The sequence below is a fragment of the Thamnophis elegans genome, chromosome 1 (assembly GCF_009769535.1).
Source record: "Thamnophis elegans isolate rThaEle1 chromosome 1, rThaEle1.pri, whole genome shotgun sequence".
NCBI classification, from domain to species: Eukaryota; Metazoa; Chordata; class Lepidosauria; order Squamata; family Colubridae; genus Thamnophis; species Thamnophis elegans.
The window spans coordinates 169,629,635-169,648,248 of NC_045541.1; the positions used below are offsets into that span (position 1 = coordinate 169,629,635).

The 18,614-nt window shown below is 44.6% G+C and overlaps 1 protein-coding gene across 1 annotated transcript in view; it reads left to right on the plus strand.

Annotated features, from left to right (window-relative positions):
• Positions 1-18,614, plus strand: part of ATP8B3 (ATPase phospholipid transporting 8B3) — an 86,347-nt gene that overhangs the window by 49,040 nt on the left and 18,693 nt on the right. Inside the window, exons 15-21 of the mRNA XM_032214210.1 lie at positions 2,718-2,906; positions 5,724-5,836; positions 7,268-7,432; positions 9,607-9,718; positions 11,528-11,603; positions 16,042-16,183; positions 17,792-18,062. Of these exons, the coding sequence (XP_032070101.1) occupies positions 2,718-2,906; positions 5,724-5,836; positions 7,268-7,432; positions 9,607-9,718; positions 11,528-11,603; positions 16,042-16,183; positions 17,792-18,062 (1,068 nt within the window). The remainder of the gene's footprint in view (positions 1-2,717; positions 2,907-5,723; positions 5,837-7,267; positions 7,433-9,606; positions 9,719-11,527; positions 11,604-16,041; positions 16,184-17,791; positions 18,063-18,614) is intronic.

Sequence of the window (18,614 nt, forward strand, 5' to 3'; positions counted from 1 at the left end):
GCAGAAGTCAATGCAGGATTGAATGTCGGAGGACATTGCTGTGAGCTTGGCAAGCTGGATTTCTGCCAAGCCTTATCTGTGCTTATTGCTGCCCAAGCTTGTCTGTGCTGGTTTGCTGCCAAGCACCTGTTAATTAAATGCCGTAACTTATATCTGGCTCGGAGTGTGTGTTGGTGTGGGACAGGGGGGTCAGAACACATTGCTATATGATTTATATATTCCCAACCCAACCGTTAGATTATATTCCTAACAGGTATGCTTATTATGCCTGTGTCAAGAAAAGTGTTCATGACATGTCAGTCAGTGGTGGGATTCAAATTTTTTTGCTACGGGTTCTGTGGGCTTGGCTTGGTGGGTGTGGTGTGGCTTGGTGGGCATGGCAAGGGTAAAATCTCCATTCCCACTCCAGGGGAAGATTATTGCGAAATCTCCATTTCCTCCCGATCAGCTGGGACTCGGGAGACAGAGAATAGATGAGGGCAGGAAGAGGTAGTATTTACTCTTCTCTGAACTACTCAAAATTTCCGCTACTAGTTCTCCAGAACTGGTCAGAACCTGCTGAATACCTCCTCTGATGTCATTATAACAGAGAAATGGTTGTCCAATCTTTTCTTCTCCAGTGATGGAGCCACCTTCGAGCCATTTATGAAGATGTTGACGAGTATAAGACCTATGACAGTGCATGCTTCTCTCCATGTAGATGTAATATTCACGGTTCATCTATCTCGGCATTAAATATAGTTTTTAAATTTTTAAATTAAATTTTAAAATGTGTTTAAAACTAAAGGTAAACTGCTCCAAACTCGATTGCAGAAAATATGGCTTCAGCAACAGAGTGGTCATTGCCTGGAATGCACTGCCTGACTCTGTTGTTACATCCTCAAACCCCCATAACTTTAACCTTAAATGGTCTAGCATGGACCTCACCCTATTCCTAAGAGGTCCATGAAGGGGGTGTGCATAAGCGCATCAGCGTGCCTACCGTCCCTGTCCTATTGTCCCCATTTATTCTTCCCCATTTCCTGTTGTTATCTCGTAGATGTTGGACAAACTAAATAAATAAAATAAATAAACACAGACACCTGAGCCTTCACATAATGTGTCCCAAGTAGGATAATGTGAACCTGGTCATTCCTGCCTTGAGGGAGATCTCTGGGTTGATTTCTTCAATCATCCATTTGTTTATTTTCTTGGCTATCCACAAAATCCTCAGGAGGCTCCCACAATACCAGAGTTCAAAAGCGTCAATATTCTTCCTAGCCTCCTTCCTCAAAGTCCAACTTTCACCTTCATAGAGTATATTGCAGAGAATACTAAGGCTTGCACGATTCTGATCGTGGTAGTGATAGACACATCAGAGCATCTGAAGAATCATAGGATATTTTCTGTTTATTTATTCTATTATCAAAGGCTCCGAGAGAAGTATAGATGGCTTCCCCCACCACACATCACACACTTTTTATGTTCAGGCTAATCCTGTGAGGGTTTTTTATGGCCTTTCAACTAAACGTTTGTGAAATAGTTTAGAAGATACAATAAAGAAGCCGTAATAAAGAAGATAATAATTCCTGGCAACTGTTAGTAGCCTAAGAACAGCCACAGCAGAAATAAATAAATTAAAAAATACACTTGAGTTTTTAAAAGTCAGGAAGAATAAAAGGTAAGATATCTAAAGATACTACAGGCGCGGTGGCTCAGTAGCTAGGATGCTGAGCTTGTCGATGAAAGAGGTCGACAGTTCGGCAGTTCAAATCCCTAGTGCCACATAATGGAGTGAGTTCCCATTACTTGTCCCAGCTTCTGCCAACCTAGCAGCTTGAAAGTATGTAAAAATGCAAGTAGAAAAATAGGAACCACCTTTGGTGGGAAGGTAACAGCGTTCTGTGCGCCTTGAGTCATGCTGGCCACATGACCATGGAGACGTCTTCGGATAGCTTTGGCTTTGAAACTGAGATGAGCACTGCCCCCTAGAGTGGGGAATGACTAGCACATACAGTATGTGCGAGGGAAACCTTTACCATTATCTTATCTAAAGGTACTAGCATAAACCTCAGGTGAGTTTCCTTCAGAAAAGGTTCCAAAACCAATACCCTTTTCCCCCTCTAAGATTTAGAATGTTTTACAAGGTCAAAATATTTATATAAGGGTAAATATGAGCCAGCAATGTGCAGCAGCTGCCAAAAAAGCCAACACAGTTCTAGGCTACATAAACAGAGGGATAGAATCAAGATCACATGTGCAGAGAAGAGCAACAAAGATGATTAGGGGACTGGAGACTAAAACATATGAAGAACATGTGCAGGAACTGGGTATGTCTAGTTTAATGAAAAGAAGGACTAGGGGAGACATGATAGCAGGGTTCCAATATCTCAGGGGCTGCCACAAAGAAGAGGGAGTCAAACTATTCTGAGGGTAGAACAAGAAGCAATGGGTGAAAACTAACCAAGGAGAGAAGCAACTTAGAACTGAGGAGAAATTTCCTGACAAAACAATTAATCAGTGGAACAGCTTGCCTCCAGAAGTTGTGAAAGCCCCAACACTGGAGGTTTTTAAGAAGATGTTGGATAGCCATCTGTCTGAAACGGTATAGGGTTTCCTGCCTAGGCAGGGGGTTGGACTAGAAGACCTTCAAGGTCCCTTCCAACTCTGCAATTGTATTGCATTGTATTAACTTCTGTGACACTCTTTTGACTTTGGTCTAATCTTTTTGTTCTTAGGTGAGCTTGTTTATCAAGCTGCTTCTCCAGATGAGGAGGCCCTGGTCACAGCTGCCAGAAACCTGGGTTATGTTTTTCTCTCCCGCACTCAAGATACCATCACAATAAGTGAACTGGGCGTACAACGAACTTACAAGGTGCTGGCATTGCTAGATTTCAACAGTGTGAGAAAACGGATGTCTGTTTTAGGTGAGTATATGGGCTCCTCTGGTACTATTTCTCTGCATATATGTTGAACTGCGAAGTATAGCTTCTCTAATGGGTATTTGGCAGAGGTGGGTTGCTCCTGGTTCAGCCCGGATCAGGTGAACCAGTAGTGGCGGTGGTGGGAGGCTCCGCCCATCCGCCCGGATGCTTCTGCACATGCGCACAAACTGGTAGTAAAAAAAATGGCAACCCACCACTGGTATTAGGGCAAATGTGCAGGATTGGAAAGAAAACCTTTTTTAAAAAGTGGAGAATTTCATTTTAAGGAGGATTAGGCAGATGCATCTGCTTTATTGAAAGCAGCCTAGAACTGTAGGAAGGGGTGGCGTATAAATTAATGCAACGGACTAAGGAAATCTGGTGAGAAACAAAACTTACAATTTGAACCAATATTGGCAAATGGAAAATGAAAGCAACAGATAAGGATTTTGTGTCTAAGTACCTCCATGTTCACTCCTTTCCTACTGCTGAATTGGGATAAATTAAAATGAAATTTCATTGTTTTAAGACAAAATAAGCTGGGGGATATCCCAAAGGTACTTTTCCCCAGAAGGCAGCCAGACCTTCTTGGATTTTTGCTTTGAAATCCAAGAAGCTTTCTCCGTTCTAACAGACAGGTGGGGAATGGAAGCAGAGATGGGTTCCTACCGGTTCGGCCAAATAGATAGTAACTCTGCCGGACATGTGACCATATCAGTTCTATCCTGGGCCATCTTTATTTTCTGTTCTGCACAGGCACAGAACAATCTTCATTGCAAAAATGTATTTTTTTTCCTTTTTAAATGGTGTGCGCATGCACAGACCTTTTAAAGTGTAAATGCACACGTGTGAAGCGAGTGAGCGTGCGCAAAATTTTTCAGGCACCGAACCAGTAGTAATGCCACCAGGAACCCACCCCTGAATAGAAAATTGTTACTTTTTTGATGGAGGTGGGTACATTGTGAGACATGCCAGCAGAATCAAGTTAGGCATTTTCTGAATTTTTGATACATTGAGCCCAAAACATTGACCATCGCTGATCTGGGAACAGAGAGACCGGGAGTGGGGGGGTGTATTCACTTACTTTCCCTACCGGTTCACAAATGTGAGCCATCCATGCATACACTCTGCCTTCCGCGCATGCACTTTGGCTTGAAAACGTGTCTACATAAGATGGCATAGAGCCGGGGCGGGTGAGTGCCACCCAGGGATGGGTTCCTGCCAGTTCTAACCTCTTCTATAGAAGAGGTTCCACAAATCTACAGTGCCGTTTAGAACCACTTCCAGCTCCCTCCCCCCGCCCGTCCGCACATCATCAAGATGAAGAGCAAGAGGAGGAATTCTGGGAGTTGAAGTCCACAAGTCTAAAAGCTGTCAAGTTTGAACACCCCTGGGGTTTTTTTCCTAAAGGGTTAGGGGTGCAACGGTCTTGTAACTTGACAGCTTTAAGACTTGAACACTTCAATGCCAGAGTTCCGGAGCCAACATGACTGGAGGAGGAATTCTGGGAGTTGAAGTCCACAAGTCTAAAAGCTGTCAAGTTTGAACACCCCTGGGAGTTTTTTTTTCTAAAGGGTTAGGGGTGCAAGGGTCTTGTAACTTGACAGCTTTAAGACTTGCGTGCTTCAAATGCCAGAGTTTCTGAGCCAACATTTTGGTTGCTAAGCAAGAGCGTTGTTAAGTGAGTTTCACCACATTTTTACAAGTTGGCCACGCCCACCCAGTCACCTGGCTGGCAAGCCACTCCCACCTGGTCACATGGCCAGCAAGTCACTCTCACAAAGCAGGCCACACCTACAGAAGAGGTTCTAAAAAATTTTTGAAACCCACCACTGGTGCTACCCCTTTACACTAAAACCATCCAAGGACAGCCTTGAGCCATGTGAAAGCTGTTAGGCTTAATCACCCATTACTTGGGAGGGAAAGCTGGAAAAAACAGCAGGATAGGGAGCAAGGCTGAGAACAGCAAATGTCATGCCAGCATATTTTTCAGCAGCCTCAAAGTCATTTGGAGACTAGAGCAGTTCAGCTCAGCAGTGGCAAAAAGCTTTTCAACTGAATTTGCTTCTGGAGTCCCTTCTCAGGCTGCAACATCCCTTCCCCACCCCACCCCCGCCTTGCCCCCCCACACACACACTTAAAGCAAGCAACCACTGGGTGGCAGCAAAGATCTTCTGACTGCCATCTAGTGGTCACCTGGATTTTTTGCATCCCAGTTCTGATAGCTCGACATTGGACAAGCAGAGAGAAATAGCATGAACTCCTCACACACCCTGGGGCAGTGATGATGAACCGTTCTGGCACCGAGTGCCCAAAGCAGAATGTGCATGCGTGCCGGCCACCCACAATTTCCACTACCAGTTCGGGCGAACCAGCCAAAACTGGCTGAATACCACCTCTGAGAGAGACCAAGGTTTAAATGTTCTGACCTCAGTCATGAAAGCTCATGTATAACTTAGCAATAGCAGTTAGACTTATATACCGCTTCATAGGGCTTTCAGCTCTCTCTAAGCGGTTTACAGAGTCAGCATATTGCCCCCAACAACAATCTGGGTCCTCATTTTACCCACCTCAGAAGGATGGAAGGCTGAGTCAACCCTGAGCCGGTGAGATTTGAACAGCCAAACTGTAGAACTGCAGTCAGCTGAAGTAGCCTGCAGTGCTGCATTTAACCACTGCGCCACCTCGGCTCTTGGATCAACCTATTGTAAGAACTGAGTGCTTGGAGGGAAAAAGAAATGTGAATGTAAAAAACAAGCAGGCAAACCAACCAAGAGATGAATACAAGGGGGCATAAATATCCTTATCTCTTTTTCTCAGTGCAAGATCCTGAAGGTTGCATCAAGCTTTATACCAAAGGGGCAGATTCTGTCATCCTAGAAAGACTCCACAGTGACCGGACTAATGAAGATTGCACTGTCAAAGCACTGGATGTAAGTTTTGTATTGTATAGAAAAGCCATGAATGGGGACCATGATTATCTCGTACAGGGGTGTCAAACTCAAGGCCGACAGGGTGTTTAGATCTGGCCCGCGGGCTCACCCTGGAAACAATGGGAGAGCTGTGTGCGGCCTCCCCGAACTCCATTTTCACTGGCAGAGGGCTGCAGGAGGCTGTAGCAGCCGAAAACAAAGCCTCGATGAGTGACGTGGAGCTGGCCACGGTTCCACCACAAAACCGCGGAGGACAAAATCACGCTCGACCAAAGCGTGCATTTGACGTCATCACAGCGCGACGAAAACATCGCGCTGTGATCAAAAAATGTAAAAATAAAGCAAAAACCTTACCCTAACCCCCCCAAACCTAACCCTAAACCTAACCCTTAACCTAACCCTAAATCTAACCCTAAACGTAACCCTTAACCTAACGCTAAACGTAACCCTAACACTCTAAACCTAAACCTAACCCTAACCCTTAACCTAACCCTAACCCTTACCTTTATGTGAATCAGCTTGCTTTAATTTTAATTTTATTTCAATTTTTAATTTTTTTCGTCGCGCTGTGATGACGTCAAATGCGCGCTTTCGTCGAGCGCGATTTTGTCTTCCGCGGTTTTGACGGGTCACGGCTGGCCACGTCCCCTGCCCCCGAGGTCAAGCACAACCCTGATGCGCTCCACGATGAAATCGAGTTTGACACCCCTGATCTAGCTGAAGCTCTGCCCCATTTTTAGGTGCATCTATGTGTGTTAAAATGAGCAGGGTCATCAATCTTGCAGTTCAGCTGTCATCTTGATGGCTTTAGTTACAATTAACACCCACCTAATTAATCTGCTTAATTTTGAGCCAATCACTCCTCCCAGAGGTGGGCTGCTGGGGGTTCACAGGGGTTAGGGAGAACCTCTAGCTAAGATTCTGTGCAGTTCGGAGAACCCCCAAATCCCACCCACCCCTCCCATCCCCTCCCAGGAGTCCCCATGTGGCCCATTTTGGATGCAGGTAAGTACAGGATGCTCGCAGAGGCTTGGGGAAGGCGAAAAACAGGCCTACCAGAAGTTCGGGCCTCCGGAGCCTGGGGAGGGCAAAAATACCCCCCATCATAGGGCAGGAGGCTGCCCACCATGGCCACGCCTACCCAGCAACCAGGAGGAGAACCCCTTGCTAAAATTTTTGAAGCCCACCCCTGCTCTTCATCCAGGGACAAAACCTGACCTAAGAAGAGATTGGAGAGCCATTTGTCTGAAATGGTTTCCTGCTTGAATCTGGGGTTGGACTAGAAGACCTCCAAGGTCCCTCCCAACTCTCTTGTTTTGTACACTGCTGAAGTTCTTGGAGGAAAGTTTGGATGAGAATCTCACAAATAGGCGCACAAATTCATAGCAAATGCCGCCCCCTGAACAACCCATGCTTCTCCTCTTCTCCCAGAGTTTTGCAGCGGAGACCTTGAGGACTTTATGCTTGGCTATGAAAGAGGTGGACAAAAAGGACTACGCTCTGTGGAGGAAGAAACACCATGCGGCGAGCATCTTACTACAGGGCCGAGCCCAAGAGCTGGACAAAGTATATGAGGAGCTTGAGCAGAATCTCAAGGTAAACATTGGTTTTGGTCTGGACTGACAGCCGAGTCAAAGGGAGATCAAAGGGGTATATTAAAAGACGACGTATTAAAGAGGAGAGTTGTTAAAGAAGACAATGTGAAGTACTACTGTTATTATATCACTGTTATTACATTATTATTATTATGTGGTTAATCTTTGGTGAGATTCACACCTTTGGGTCTGGTTGGTAGCTCAACAGCTTGAGTCCTAACCAAGGACCTAGGAACTGTTAAGGTAACGTCGGAAAGTATAAGCTGTTCCAAGTAAGGTGTTTTTTTGTAAAATCAGGATGTTCAAGTCCGATAAATTTAAAATTTCCAAATAGCGAGGTAGCCCTTTAGGTATTGCTCCAAGGGCTCCAATTACAATCAGGACAACACATGATTTCTTTTTCCACAGTCGCTCAACTTCAGTTTGCAAGTCCCGGTACTTTGTGATTTTTTTCTTGCTGCTGATTATTATTATTGTTGTTGTTGTTGTTAGAATACTAAAGCAAAGATGAATATTTTTTAAAAAAAAAAAACAAAGGGAAATCTTGGATATTGTTCCATTTTTTGTGTAGGAAGTTAACCCCCCCTCCTCTCCTAGAAAAATGAAATATCCTGGAAAATATTGAAAAGGCAGAATATTATATTTCCCTGGATCAGAAATGGAGAAACATGTTTTTAGGGAAGAACACTCTCTTAATAGCCCCCATCTTTTAATGGGCCATTAAAATGCCTGAGCCAGTCTATTCTATGTAACAAAGATATCCCAATTCAGCTCCAGGGTGATGGGATTAAGGCATGATGATATTAGGCCTTTATCCATCTCACCACAGGGCATCTGGGAAGAAGCAATGCTCAACCAAACGTGGACTCAAAACAGCCTAGAGCAGTGATGGCGAACCTTTTTCGCCTCGGGTGCCAAAAGCCCCCCCCCTAATTTCATGCCCCGCCGGGCTGTGCCCTCTGCGCATGTGCATGTGACCTCTCCCGCTACCCCATGCATGTGCACACAGTTTTCTTGGAGCCTGGAGGCTGGAAACTGCCCGTGTTCTGACTTCCGGTGGGCCGGCCCGGTAGGTCCATTTTTCACCCTCCCCAGGCTGCAGAGGCTTTGTAGGAGCCTGGGAAGAGCAAAAAACGGGCCAACACGCAAACCGGAAGTTTGGTAACGGACTTCTGGGTTGCCCGTTGGGCTGTTTTAAGCCTCCGGAGCGTAAAACACGGCCGAAAATCAGCTGGCCAGCGCGCTGGAGCTGACAGGGCAACGCCTCGTGTGCCCTCAGAAATGGCTCCATGTGCCACCTGTGGCATGCGTACCATAGGTTCACCATCACAGGCCTAGAGAGTTGCCCCTGCATGGCCCCATAGGAGTCTGACAACCAATCAGAATACATTTCTTACACAGGAACAGGAAACAGAGAGGTGGGGCCAAACAGAGAGTATAAAAACCCAGCAAACCCCTTCTTTGCTCTCTTTTTCTTCTTCACCCAACCTCTGGAAGCATGTGATTCCCCCTTTTCTGTTCAAAAGCTCAAGCCATGTGATCCTGTCCACCATTAAACCATCTTTCCAAGCAGCCTCCATGTTTCCAGTGTCTTTTTCCCCCCACTTGGAAGTGAACCCAGAAGGACATTTCTTCCAACAATTGAGAGTTGACATTATTTGAAACTACTTTGGCTGAAAAGAGTCATACAGATAGTCCTCGGCTTACGTCCACAATTGACCCCAAAATTTCCATTGCTAAGCAAGACCGTTGTTCATTGCGTTTCTCCCCATTTTACAACCTTCCTCGACACAATTGTTAAGTGAATCACTGCAATTGCTAAGCCAGTGTGGCATGGTCGTTAAGTGAATCTGGATCTCCCCATTGACTTTGCTTCTCAGAAGGTCGCAAAAGGTGGTCCCAGGATCACACTGCAACCGTCATAAATGCATGCTAGATGCATGGCATTGCATCACATGGCCATGGGGATGCTGCAATGGTCTGGGGGAAAAATGATCCTGTCACTTTCTTCCAGGCCTGTTGCAACTTTGAATGATCACTACACAAATGGTTGCATTTTGAAATGTTGGGCTCAGTTGGGTCGTACGTCGAGGACTACCTGTAATGTACTATGAAATTTGTACTGTGAAGTTTGTACGGTGAAGTTTTGAATCAACTCTCCTTTTGTTCTTTCAGCTTCTGGGTGCCACAGCCATAGAGGACAAACTACAAAATGGGGTCCCTGAGACCATTCATCTTCTCAAAAGGGGGGGCATCAAAGTGTGGGTACTAACTGGAGATAAGCAAGGTACCTCAGCCAGTTTGTGACTTTCAGAAATGACGTTCTTTTATGGGAATTTTTTTTTTTTTTTGGTCGACATCCAAATGATTTTACTTTGCTTCAAGACATAGGTCCACAGCTAAGTACAGAATCTGAAAAAAATTAACTGCATAAACAAATTAAAATTCATAACTCACTGAACCCCTAAATCCGTGATGGTGAACCAATGGAACCATGTTTTGAGGCCATTTTTCACCTTCCAGAGCTTAGCAATAGCAATAGCAATAGCAGTGAGACTTATATACCGCTTCATAGGGCTTTCAGCCCTCTCTAAGCGGTTTACAGAGTCAGCATATCGCCCCCAACCACAATCCGGGTCCTCATTTTACCCACCTCGGAAGGATGGAAGGCTGAGTCAACCTTGAGCCGGTGAGATTTGAACAGCCGAACTGCAGAACTGCAGTCAGCTGAAGTAGCCTGCAGTGCTGCATTTAACCACTGCGCCACCTCGGCTTCAGGGACGCTCCTGAAGTGTGAAAAACCAGCCCTATGGGCAAACCGGATGTTTAGGAACGGACTTCTAGTTTGCTCGTAGGGCCGGTTTTTTGACCTCCGGAGCCTTCAGGGAAGCCTCCTGGGGGCTCCTGAATGTTCTGGAGGGCTAAAACCAGCCCAGGGGGCCTCCGGGGGCACTGTTTTCACCCTCCCCAGGCTCCTATAAAGCCTCTGAAGCCTGGGGAGGGCAAAAAAAGCACTCCAAAAATTGGGGGGGGGGGTGAGTGCTGGTTGTGTGCGCATGTGCACTGGGGTCATGCACAAAGCATTATGGATGTGGCACGCCTCCACCCCCCCTGCGCTCCCCCAGCTTTTGGCACACAAGCCAAAAAAGGTTTGCCACGAATGCCCTAGGTTAATAACAGCCATGGTGGTGCAGTGGTTAGAATGCAACAGGGGTGGGCTTCAAAAATTTCAGCAACCAGTTCTCTACCCGGTTGCTTGGTTGGGGGTGGCTAGTCAGATTCCTGCAACCCATTGGGAGGGGGTGTTTTTCACCTTCCCCAGACTCTGGAGGATCTGTTGTTTTAAGGTATAGGTAGTCCTTGACTTACAACTCCTCATTTGGTGAGGTTAGATGTTACAACAGCACTGAAAAAGCGACTTATGAGCGTTTTTCACCTTCTGCATTGTAGAATCCCCATGGTCACACGGCCGAAGTTCAGGCTCTTGGCAACTGGAATGTATTTATGATGGTTGCAGTATCCCAGGGTCATGTGATGAGGGGTGGCATTTACTTACTTTCCCTACCGGTTCGCAAATGTGAGCATGCACCCATCAATGCATGAGCTCGGCCTTCCATGCATGCGCTTTGATCGCATGCGTGGCTTGCATGCATGCACACAGCTTGAAAATGTGCCTAAATAGGACGGCATAGAGCTGGGGCAGGTAGGAAGCCACCCGCGATTTCCACAACCGGTTCGGGTGAACTGGTCCAAACCGCCTGAATACCACCTCCGTATGTGATCATTTTTTTGTGAACTTCAGACAAGCAAAGTCAATGGAGAACCCGGATTTACTTATCAACCATGGTACTAGCTCAATCACTAGAGTGATTCATTTAACAACAGTGGCAAGATAGGTCGTAAAATGGAGCAAAACTCACTTAACCAATGTCTCATTTAGCATCAGAAATTTTGGCCTCCATTGTGGTCGTACGTTGAGGACTACCTGTAGTCTTTAAAAAAAAAGACCCTTGTTTCAGGCACGGAAGCAGAAATAGAAGAGAATGTCCCATGCTCCAGCTTTTAATCCCATTTCTGGTCTCCATTGTGTTTGCAGAAACTGCTGTCAACATTGGGTTTGCTTGCCAACTCCTTTCTGAAGATATGACCATTCTGGAGGAGAGCGAAATCAGGTACCGAGTTCTGAAAGTCGGGCTTGGGTGTCTGTGGTTGGGCAAGTGAAAGGAAGGAACTCAAACTGAGAAATAATCAGGTGTTGTTAGGAAACCCTAGATCCGTGATGGTGAACTCATGGCAAGCAGAATTCTCTCTGTGGGCATGCAAGCTATTGCCCCAGCTCAGCTCCACCGCACACACGCGCCACCTGCTGGCCAGCTGCTTTTCAGGTCTCTGCTGTGCATGCAAGGGGGGGGGGCGTATGTGGGAGATACGCACACATGCAAGGGGGCATGGGGTCACATGCAGGGGTCACATGCATATGCACGGGGTCATGCACACATGTGCAGGACCAGGGAAGAAGGGGGGGTCATGAATTTATGCATGGTGGCAGTGCAGTGCAGGGGGTGTCGTATGCACATGGGGGGGTGTCACACACACCTTGTATTATGGGTGTGCATTCAACACGCAGCAACAAAAATGTTAGCCATTCCTGCCCTAGATCAAATTTGGATCTAGGTTCACTAAGGCCAGTTGCAAAGGGAGAACTAAAACTCATAGTAGGATCTAGCCTAGCATCTTAACCATCACACCAAACTGGCTCTCTCTTATGTTCAAATCATTGGATAATTACTCTCAGTCACACACCTTGACTGTATTGATTGAATGTTTTAGTACAGCTTGTACAGAGGTTTTCCCAGAAACTTCACGAGCCCTTAATACAATTAGGCCTCAACTTATGGCAGCTATTGGGAGCAGAATTTCCATTGTTAAGCAAAGCAATTGTTAACTGAGTCAAGCCCGATTTCACTATATTTTTGCCGTTGTTGTTAACCAAATCACTGCAGTTGTTAAGTGAATCATGTGATCATTAAGCAAATCCAACTTGCTTCATTGGCGTTGCATGTCAGAAGCGGGCTGAGAAGATTGGCAAAGGTGATCACATGGCCTATTATGGCCCGCCAGCAGATCTGGCAGCAGATTCGGACAGTGAGGAGGTTGGGGAGGAACATGGGCCAGTGCTGGAGTCTGGGGAAGGCTCTGATGAGGGATCTGTGTCGGAGGCAGAGATGGGCCTGGGCCATATGACAGTTATCAGCTGCCTTCAGAGTCAGACATTAGTGAGGCAGATGAACAGCTGGAGCCTGTTCCCAGTCTGTGAATGCCCAGAGTTGCCAGATGAAGGGAACAGCTAAGGATCAGGGGTTGACTTGAGAGTAAGGCCACAGGTGGAGGGTGAATGGCCCCTCCCAGAAGGAATAAAAGAGGAGCAAAAGGCGAGGTAAATTCGGATATTGGGCAAGTGGTTCATATTTATGATGGCTGCAGTGTCCCAGAGTCATGAGATCCCCTTTTGTGATCTCTTAAGCAAAGTCAAAGGGGAAGCCAGATTCACTTAACAACCAGGTTACTAATTTACGACCTGCAGTGATTCAGTTAACAACTATGGGAAGAAAGGTCATAAAACGCGGCAAAACTCACTTAACAAATATCTCACGACGACAGAAATTTTGGGCTCAATAGTGGTCATACGCCGGGGACTACCTATACTTCTTCAAGTGAAGACCAGCTGTCCAGCGCGCATGTGTGCAACGGGACCCAGAAGAGCAGCTGGCAATGGCGCATGTGCCCACAGAGAGGGCTAATACGGACTCTGTTCCTGAACTTTCAGCTTTTCTTTGTGTCAGAGTTTGTTGCAGAACAATCAAATCCAGAAAGCACACACAGATAACTAATTCAGTTGGATTCATTAACTTCTTTATATACATAATAACAGATGAATAAATGTACAATACCGAGAAGCAGGTTCTTCCAATGTGGTAGAAAAGTAGAGAGCAGTTACAAGCAAGCACAAAGCAGAGGAGAGCAGTTAGTTTCACTTCAGAGTTCAAAGCAGACAGGCCTGACAGACTGCTAGTTTACTTCACAGACCAGCAGACTGCTTTCTGCTTAAGTTTCTGTTTCAATTCTCTGCACCAACTCAGATCTATTTAAGCTCCCATTGGCTGACTTAGTTGCTATGCCTATTCATTGGGAGAGACCCATGTCTCTCCCACTCATAAATATTCTTTTTTTAAATAATTTTTTTATTTTTTATTTAAAACAAACAATCCTTCTTTACATGCTGTAGAAAGTGTATCAGTTGATTACAAAAAGACTTTCGTGCATCTCTTCCACAGTCAACAAACATAATTCATATTAACTCAAGCATTTTAACTCAAATATTTAAACATGTCACCATCATCATATCTCCATTTTCATTTGACTATAGTTGTTTAAACGTCCTTCATCATAAAATATACCAAAGTTTAATACATAACTACATACTGGCCTTTCAATTACTATTTTTAAAATCCTCCACTAACACTAAATCCTTATGTCCTATTCTAGCTAAACATCCATAATATTTAATAACAAAGTTTTCTAATCCTCCTTTCCAAATCGCTGTTTAAAATTTACATCCAGTTTCTATATTATACCCATATCTATCTATATATATATGTTGTTATTCTTATCCCTCCTTTATTTGACTATATCCTGTATCATAACATTTTCCCCCTAATAATCAAAACTTTAACTGTATCTAAGTTGGTTCCCTTTTTTATTAACCTTTATGTATAATCCAAAGGGATTTCTAATCTTCCTTACATGGGTACCATTCCATATTCATATCCAATTATACTCATCATAACTACACATTGTATACATTAGTAACATTATCAATTATTTATTTAAACTACATCTATTGTCAATAAATTTCACTAAGTTTAACTAGTTTTAAATTATATTCTTCCATCTATCAACCTGTATCTTTCCAATAGCAAAACAGTCTCATATCTTCTGCCATTTGTGGTGCCAGTCCTCTAATCATCTCCTTGATCAACTTTGTATGGACTCCTCTTAGCAACTCCTTGCTTATAAGATCTCTCATGTAATCCTGATGCCCTTCTTCTGTTTCCTTAATCAGTTTATCTTTGCTTGTCAGTAGTGTTATCCATGCTATTGCTAATAAAATTTCACTCTTTAAATCTATGGTTTTTTTCTTCTGTATCTTGCCCTCTGGGATAAGTTTCCTCTCCCTTTAATTCCTCTTTCAGTATCCCACTCTGTCCATTTTCAGAGAGCAGCCAATCACCATAAATATCAGCAAATTTAATCTCTTAATATTCATTTTCCACTTCAATTTTTTGAGTTTTAACCACTACATTTTTCATTTGATAAACATCTTCAACGTCTTCATCATATTTTGCTGTTATGTACTCTAAGTCTTCCAGCTTCTTCTCTATCCTCTCCTATGTATTTGATAATTTCTGTATTTCTGAAAATATCTTTTGCAAGCTCAAGATTTCTGTTTGCTTTTGAAATTGTGCCATCCTCTCCAGATAACAAACACAGCTGCTCTAGCTTGGAAGGTTAAAAAAAATTAAACATAGATTCACAAAAATGTTTGTTTTCACTTTTATCTGGTTAGAGATATACTTCAAAGGGACATCTGTATGCTTCCCTTCTTATCACTCTCTATAACCAAGCAGTAAGACCTTGCAGTGCCAAGCCAAAACAATCAGCAAAGAAAAAAAACTGTTCCATTTCCAATACACAAACTCCAATACACAAACCCTCCAGCCTCCGAGCAGCAGTATTACCGTTGCAAATCTTATTTCTTTTGTACCTTTTTTGTATTTCAAGATAGAAAAAAGAGTCCAATCTTTAAATGAGTTAGAAAAACACCCACAGCAATGAAAGAGGAAAACTTTAGTCCATAGGTTACAGAGAACAATAAAAGAAAAAATAGAAGAAGAAAGCTTAATTCATCCGTTTCAAAAGGCTTGCATAAATTCCATCCACGAAGATAGCATTTAAGAAGTAAGATAACCACTGTCCAAAACCATTCCAAATTTAATTCCGCCGCTTGATTCTTCTGTTCTCCAATTTAAATTAATTTTAAGTTTTTTATAGGCAGTCTCTTTTTAAAACAGTAAAAGTTCCTCACCAGCTGGAAACACTTTCTCTTTCCGTATCCTTCCGTTTTGGAGCCGCCCCGACTTCGTCAGCCTTGGCTGGATTTTTTGTCGCCGGCTTGAAAAACTTCTCTTGCATCGATCAGGGACTTTGCAGTGTCCCTGAGGTCAGCAAGACATATTCTTCCTGTTCACCATCTCTTCGGGGTGGTTTAGGTCTGATTGGACCACACAGTGGCAAAAGTATTGGCTGCGGTCTCGGAGCAATCGAGACCGCATGTCCATATCGTTGTGACTTTGGCTCCTCCCCACTCATGAATATTCTAACACTTTGTCTTTATCTCGGACTCAGAAATTAAACTTTTCATGAATATCCTGCAGATTCCACAACCGAGGGATGGGAAGGTTAGATGTTGCAGATGCAGATGTGATGACTTGTGGTCCCAGGTTCATGACACCTGTCCTTGTTCCCCCCCTCCTCCGCCTTGTTTTTCAGTGAGATTCTTGAACCAGCCTGGTACAGCGGCGACAGTTTGGCTGGCAGCGGTGAAGCCCTGTGCAACATCGGCTCTTTTCTTCCTTACCAGGCATCTGGAGCACATGGCAAAAAAGCCCTGGTGGTCACAGGCGACTTCCTTGTAAGATATAACATTTTCAATGGGTCCCTCTCTCCTCTATAGTACGGGTAGTCCTCAATTTACAACCTCAATTGAGCCCAACATTTCTATGGCTAAGCAAAACAGTGTTTAAGTGCATTTTGCCCCAGTTTACAACTTGTCTTGCCACAGTTGTTCAGAGAATCACTGATGTTGTTAAGTTAGTAACAAGGTTGTTAAGTGAATCGGGTTTTCCCCTTGACTTTGGTTGTCAGGCGGTCGCAAAAAGGGAATCGCATGACCCCTGCCTGGGACACTGCAGCCGTCACAAATATGAGTCAGTTGCCAAGCGTCCAAATTTGGACCATGTGACCATGGGGGTCGTCAGTGTGAAAAACTGTCATAAGTCACTTTTCTCAGTGCCATTGTAACTTCACGCAGTCACTAAATGAACTTTTGTAAGTCGAGAACTACCTGTAACTGGGTTTTCTTTATGACATCTGGGATATTTTCCTGCACATTGATAGGAGAAATTCAGAAGAACAGATTTCCGTCAAGGTAGGGAAAAGCCTATTTTTTAATTAATTTAATTAAGGGTTCCCTGACTTCATCTACTGACTGAGGTAACAGAATAATAGGATTATAGAATAACAGAATGGGTAGGGACCTTGGAGGTCTTCTAGTCCAACCCCTACTCAGGCAGGAAACCCTACACCAAATGGTTATCCAGCATCTTCTTAAAAACTTCCTCTGTTGGAGCATTCACAACATCTGGTGGCAAGTTGTTCCATTGATTAATTGTTCTCACTTCACTTAGTTCTAAGTTGCTTCTCTCTTTGATTAGTTTCCACCCATTGCCTCTTGTCCTGCCCTCAGGTGCTTTGGAGAATAGCTTGGCTCCCTCTTCTTTGTGGCAACCCCTGAGAGATTGGAAGACTGCTATCATGTCTCCCCTAGTCCTTCTTTCTATTAAACTAGACATACCCATGTTCTCACCTAGGCTTCCGCAGCAGCATGAAGCCAAGTCCTCGTCCCAATAAACCCCTTTTATTTAATTTACAGTGAATTCCTCTCCAGCAAAGTCCCAGCCCACAGTCTTTCAAGATAGTTCACAATTACTGACCTTTATCAGGCTTGGAGAGTGACCAGGCCGATATCTTTCAGATGCCGCAATACTTGGCACGAATGCAGGAATGAACTAATTGTCTCCTGCAAGCACCTCTCCCCTTTCGCTCCTCTTTTATTCTCTATGGGAGGGGCCATTCACAGTCCACCTGAGGCCTTATTCCCAAGTCGACCCCTGTTCTTTAGCTGTTCCCTTCGTCTGGCAACTCTGCGCAGGCGCACACTAGGAACAGGCTCCAGCTGTTCGTCTGCCTCACTGATGTCTGACTCTGAAGGCAACTAATAACTGTCAGACAGCTCTGGCCCCCTCTCTGCCTTCAACTCAGGGCACTTGTCAGAGCCTTCCCCAGACTCCAGGACTGGCCCATGCTCCTCCCCAACCTCCACACTGTCCGAAGCTGCTGATAGCTCCATTGGCGGGCCACAACAATCCAATTCCAGCAACCGTTCTTGGTAGGAGAGCTATAATTCTGGGCAAAGAAATCAGGCCCCTGGGTTATATGTCTGGGCTTCATCTCTCCCCAGGAGAAAATCTTTCACAAGGAGGAGAACAAGAAATCCAAGGAGAAGAAAGGTCTTTTGGAGCATTTGCGCTTCCGGATTAAGGATACCAGCAAGGAGCACGGGCACTTCATTGAAAAAGCCTTTGTGGAACTGGCTACCACTTGCCAAGCTGTGATCTGTTGCAGGGTCACCCCCAAGCAGAAGGCCCTCATTGTGCAAATGGTGAAGAGACACAAGAACCCCATCTCCTTGGCCATCGGAGACGGGGCCAATGACGTCAACATGATTAAAAGTGAGTCTGCTGCCCTTTTTGGTCTCAGAGATACAGTCTTGGGTAGCCAGGTTAGGACCTTAAACGGGGTTTTCTCAGCCAAGACGCATGGAGATGGTACAGGTTATCCTCAACTTACAGCAGTTCGTTTAGTGACCGTTCAAAGTTACGACGGCACTGAAAAAAAGTGACTTGTGACCATTTTACACAGTTACGACCTTTGCAGCATCCCCACGATCGTGTGACCGAAATTCAGATATTTGGCAACTGGCTCATACTTATGACGGCTGATGGAACCAACCTTGAAAAGCCACACAGAATTTTGATTAGTATTTGGATTTCAGAAATCCTTGGCCTGTAAGCTAGGTTTAGAAATTTCAATTCCTTCAACTTGAATTTGATTGGAAGGTATCTTAAATGGTAAATTTTTTCCCCCCAAGAATCAAGGAAGGGAGAACTATCCCTTACAAAACGTTTAAACAGATTTCTTGCTGAGGATGGTTGAAAGTTGGCCCAAGTTGCCTTCAGTTTCACTTCTACAGGGTTATCTACCTGGTTTATTGGAACAGGTGG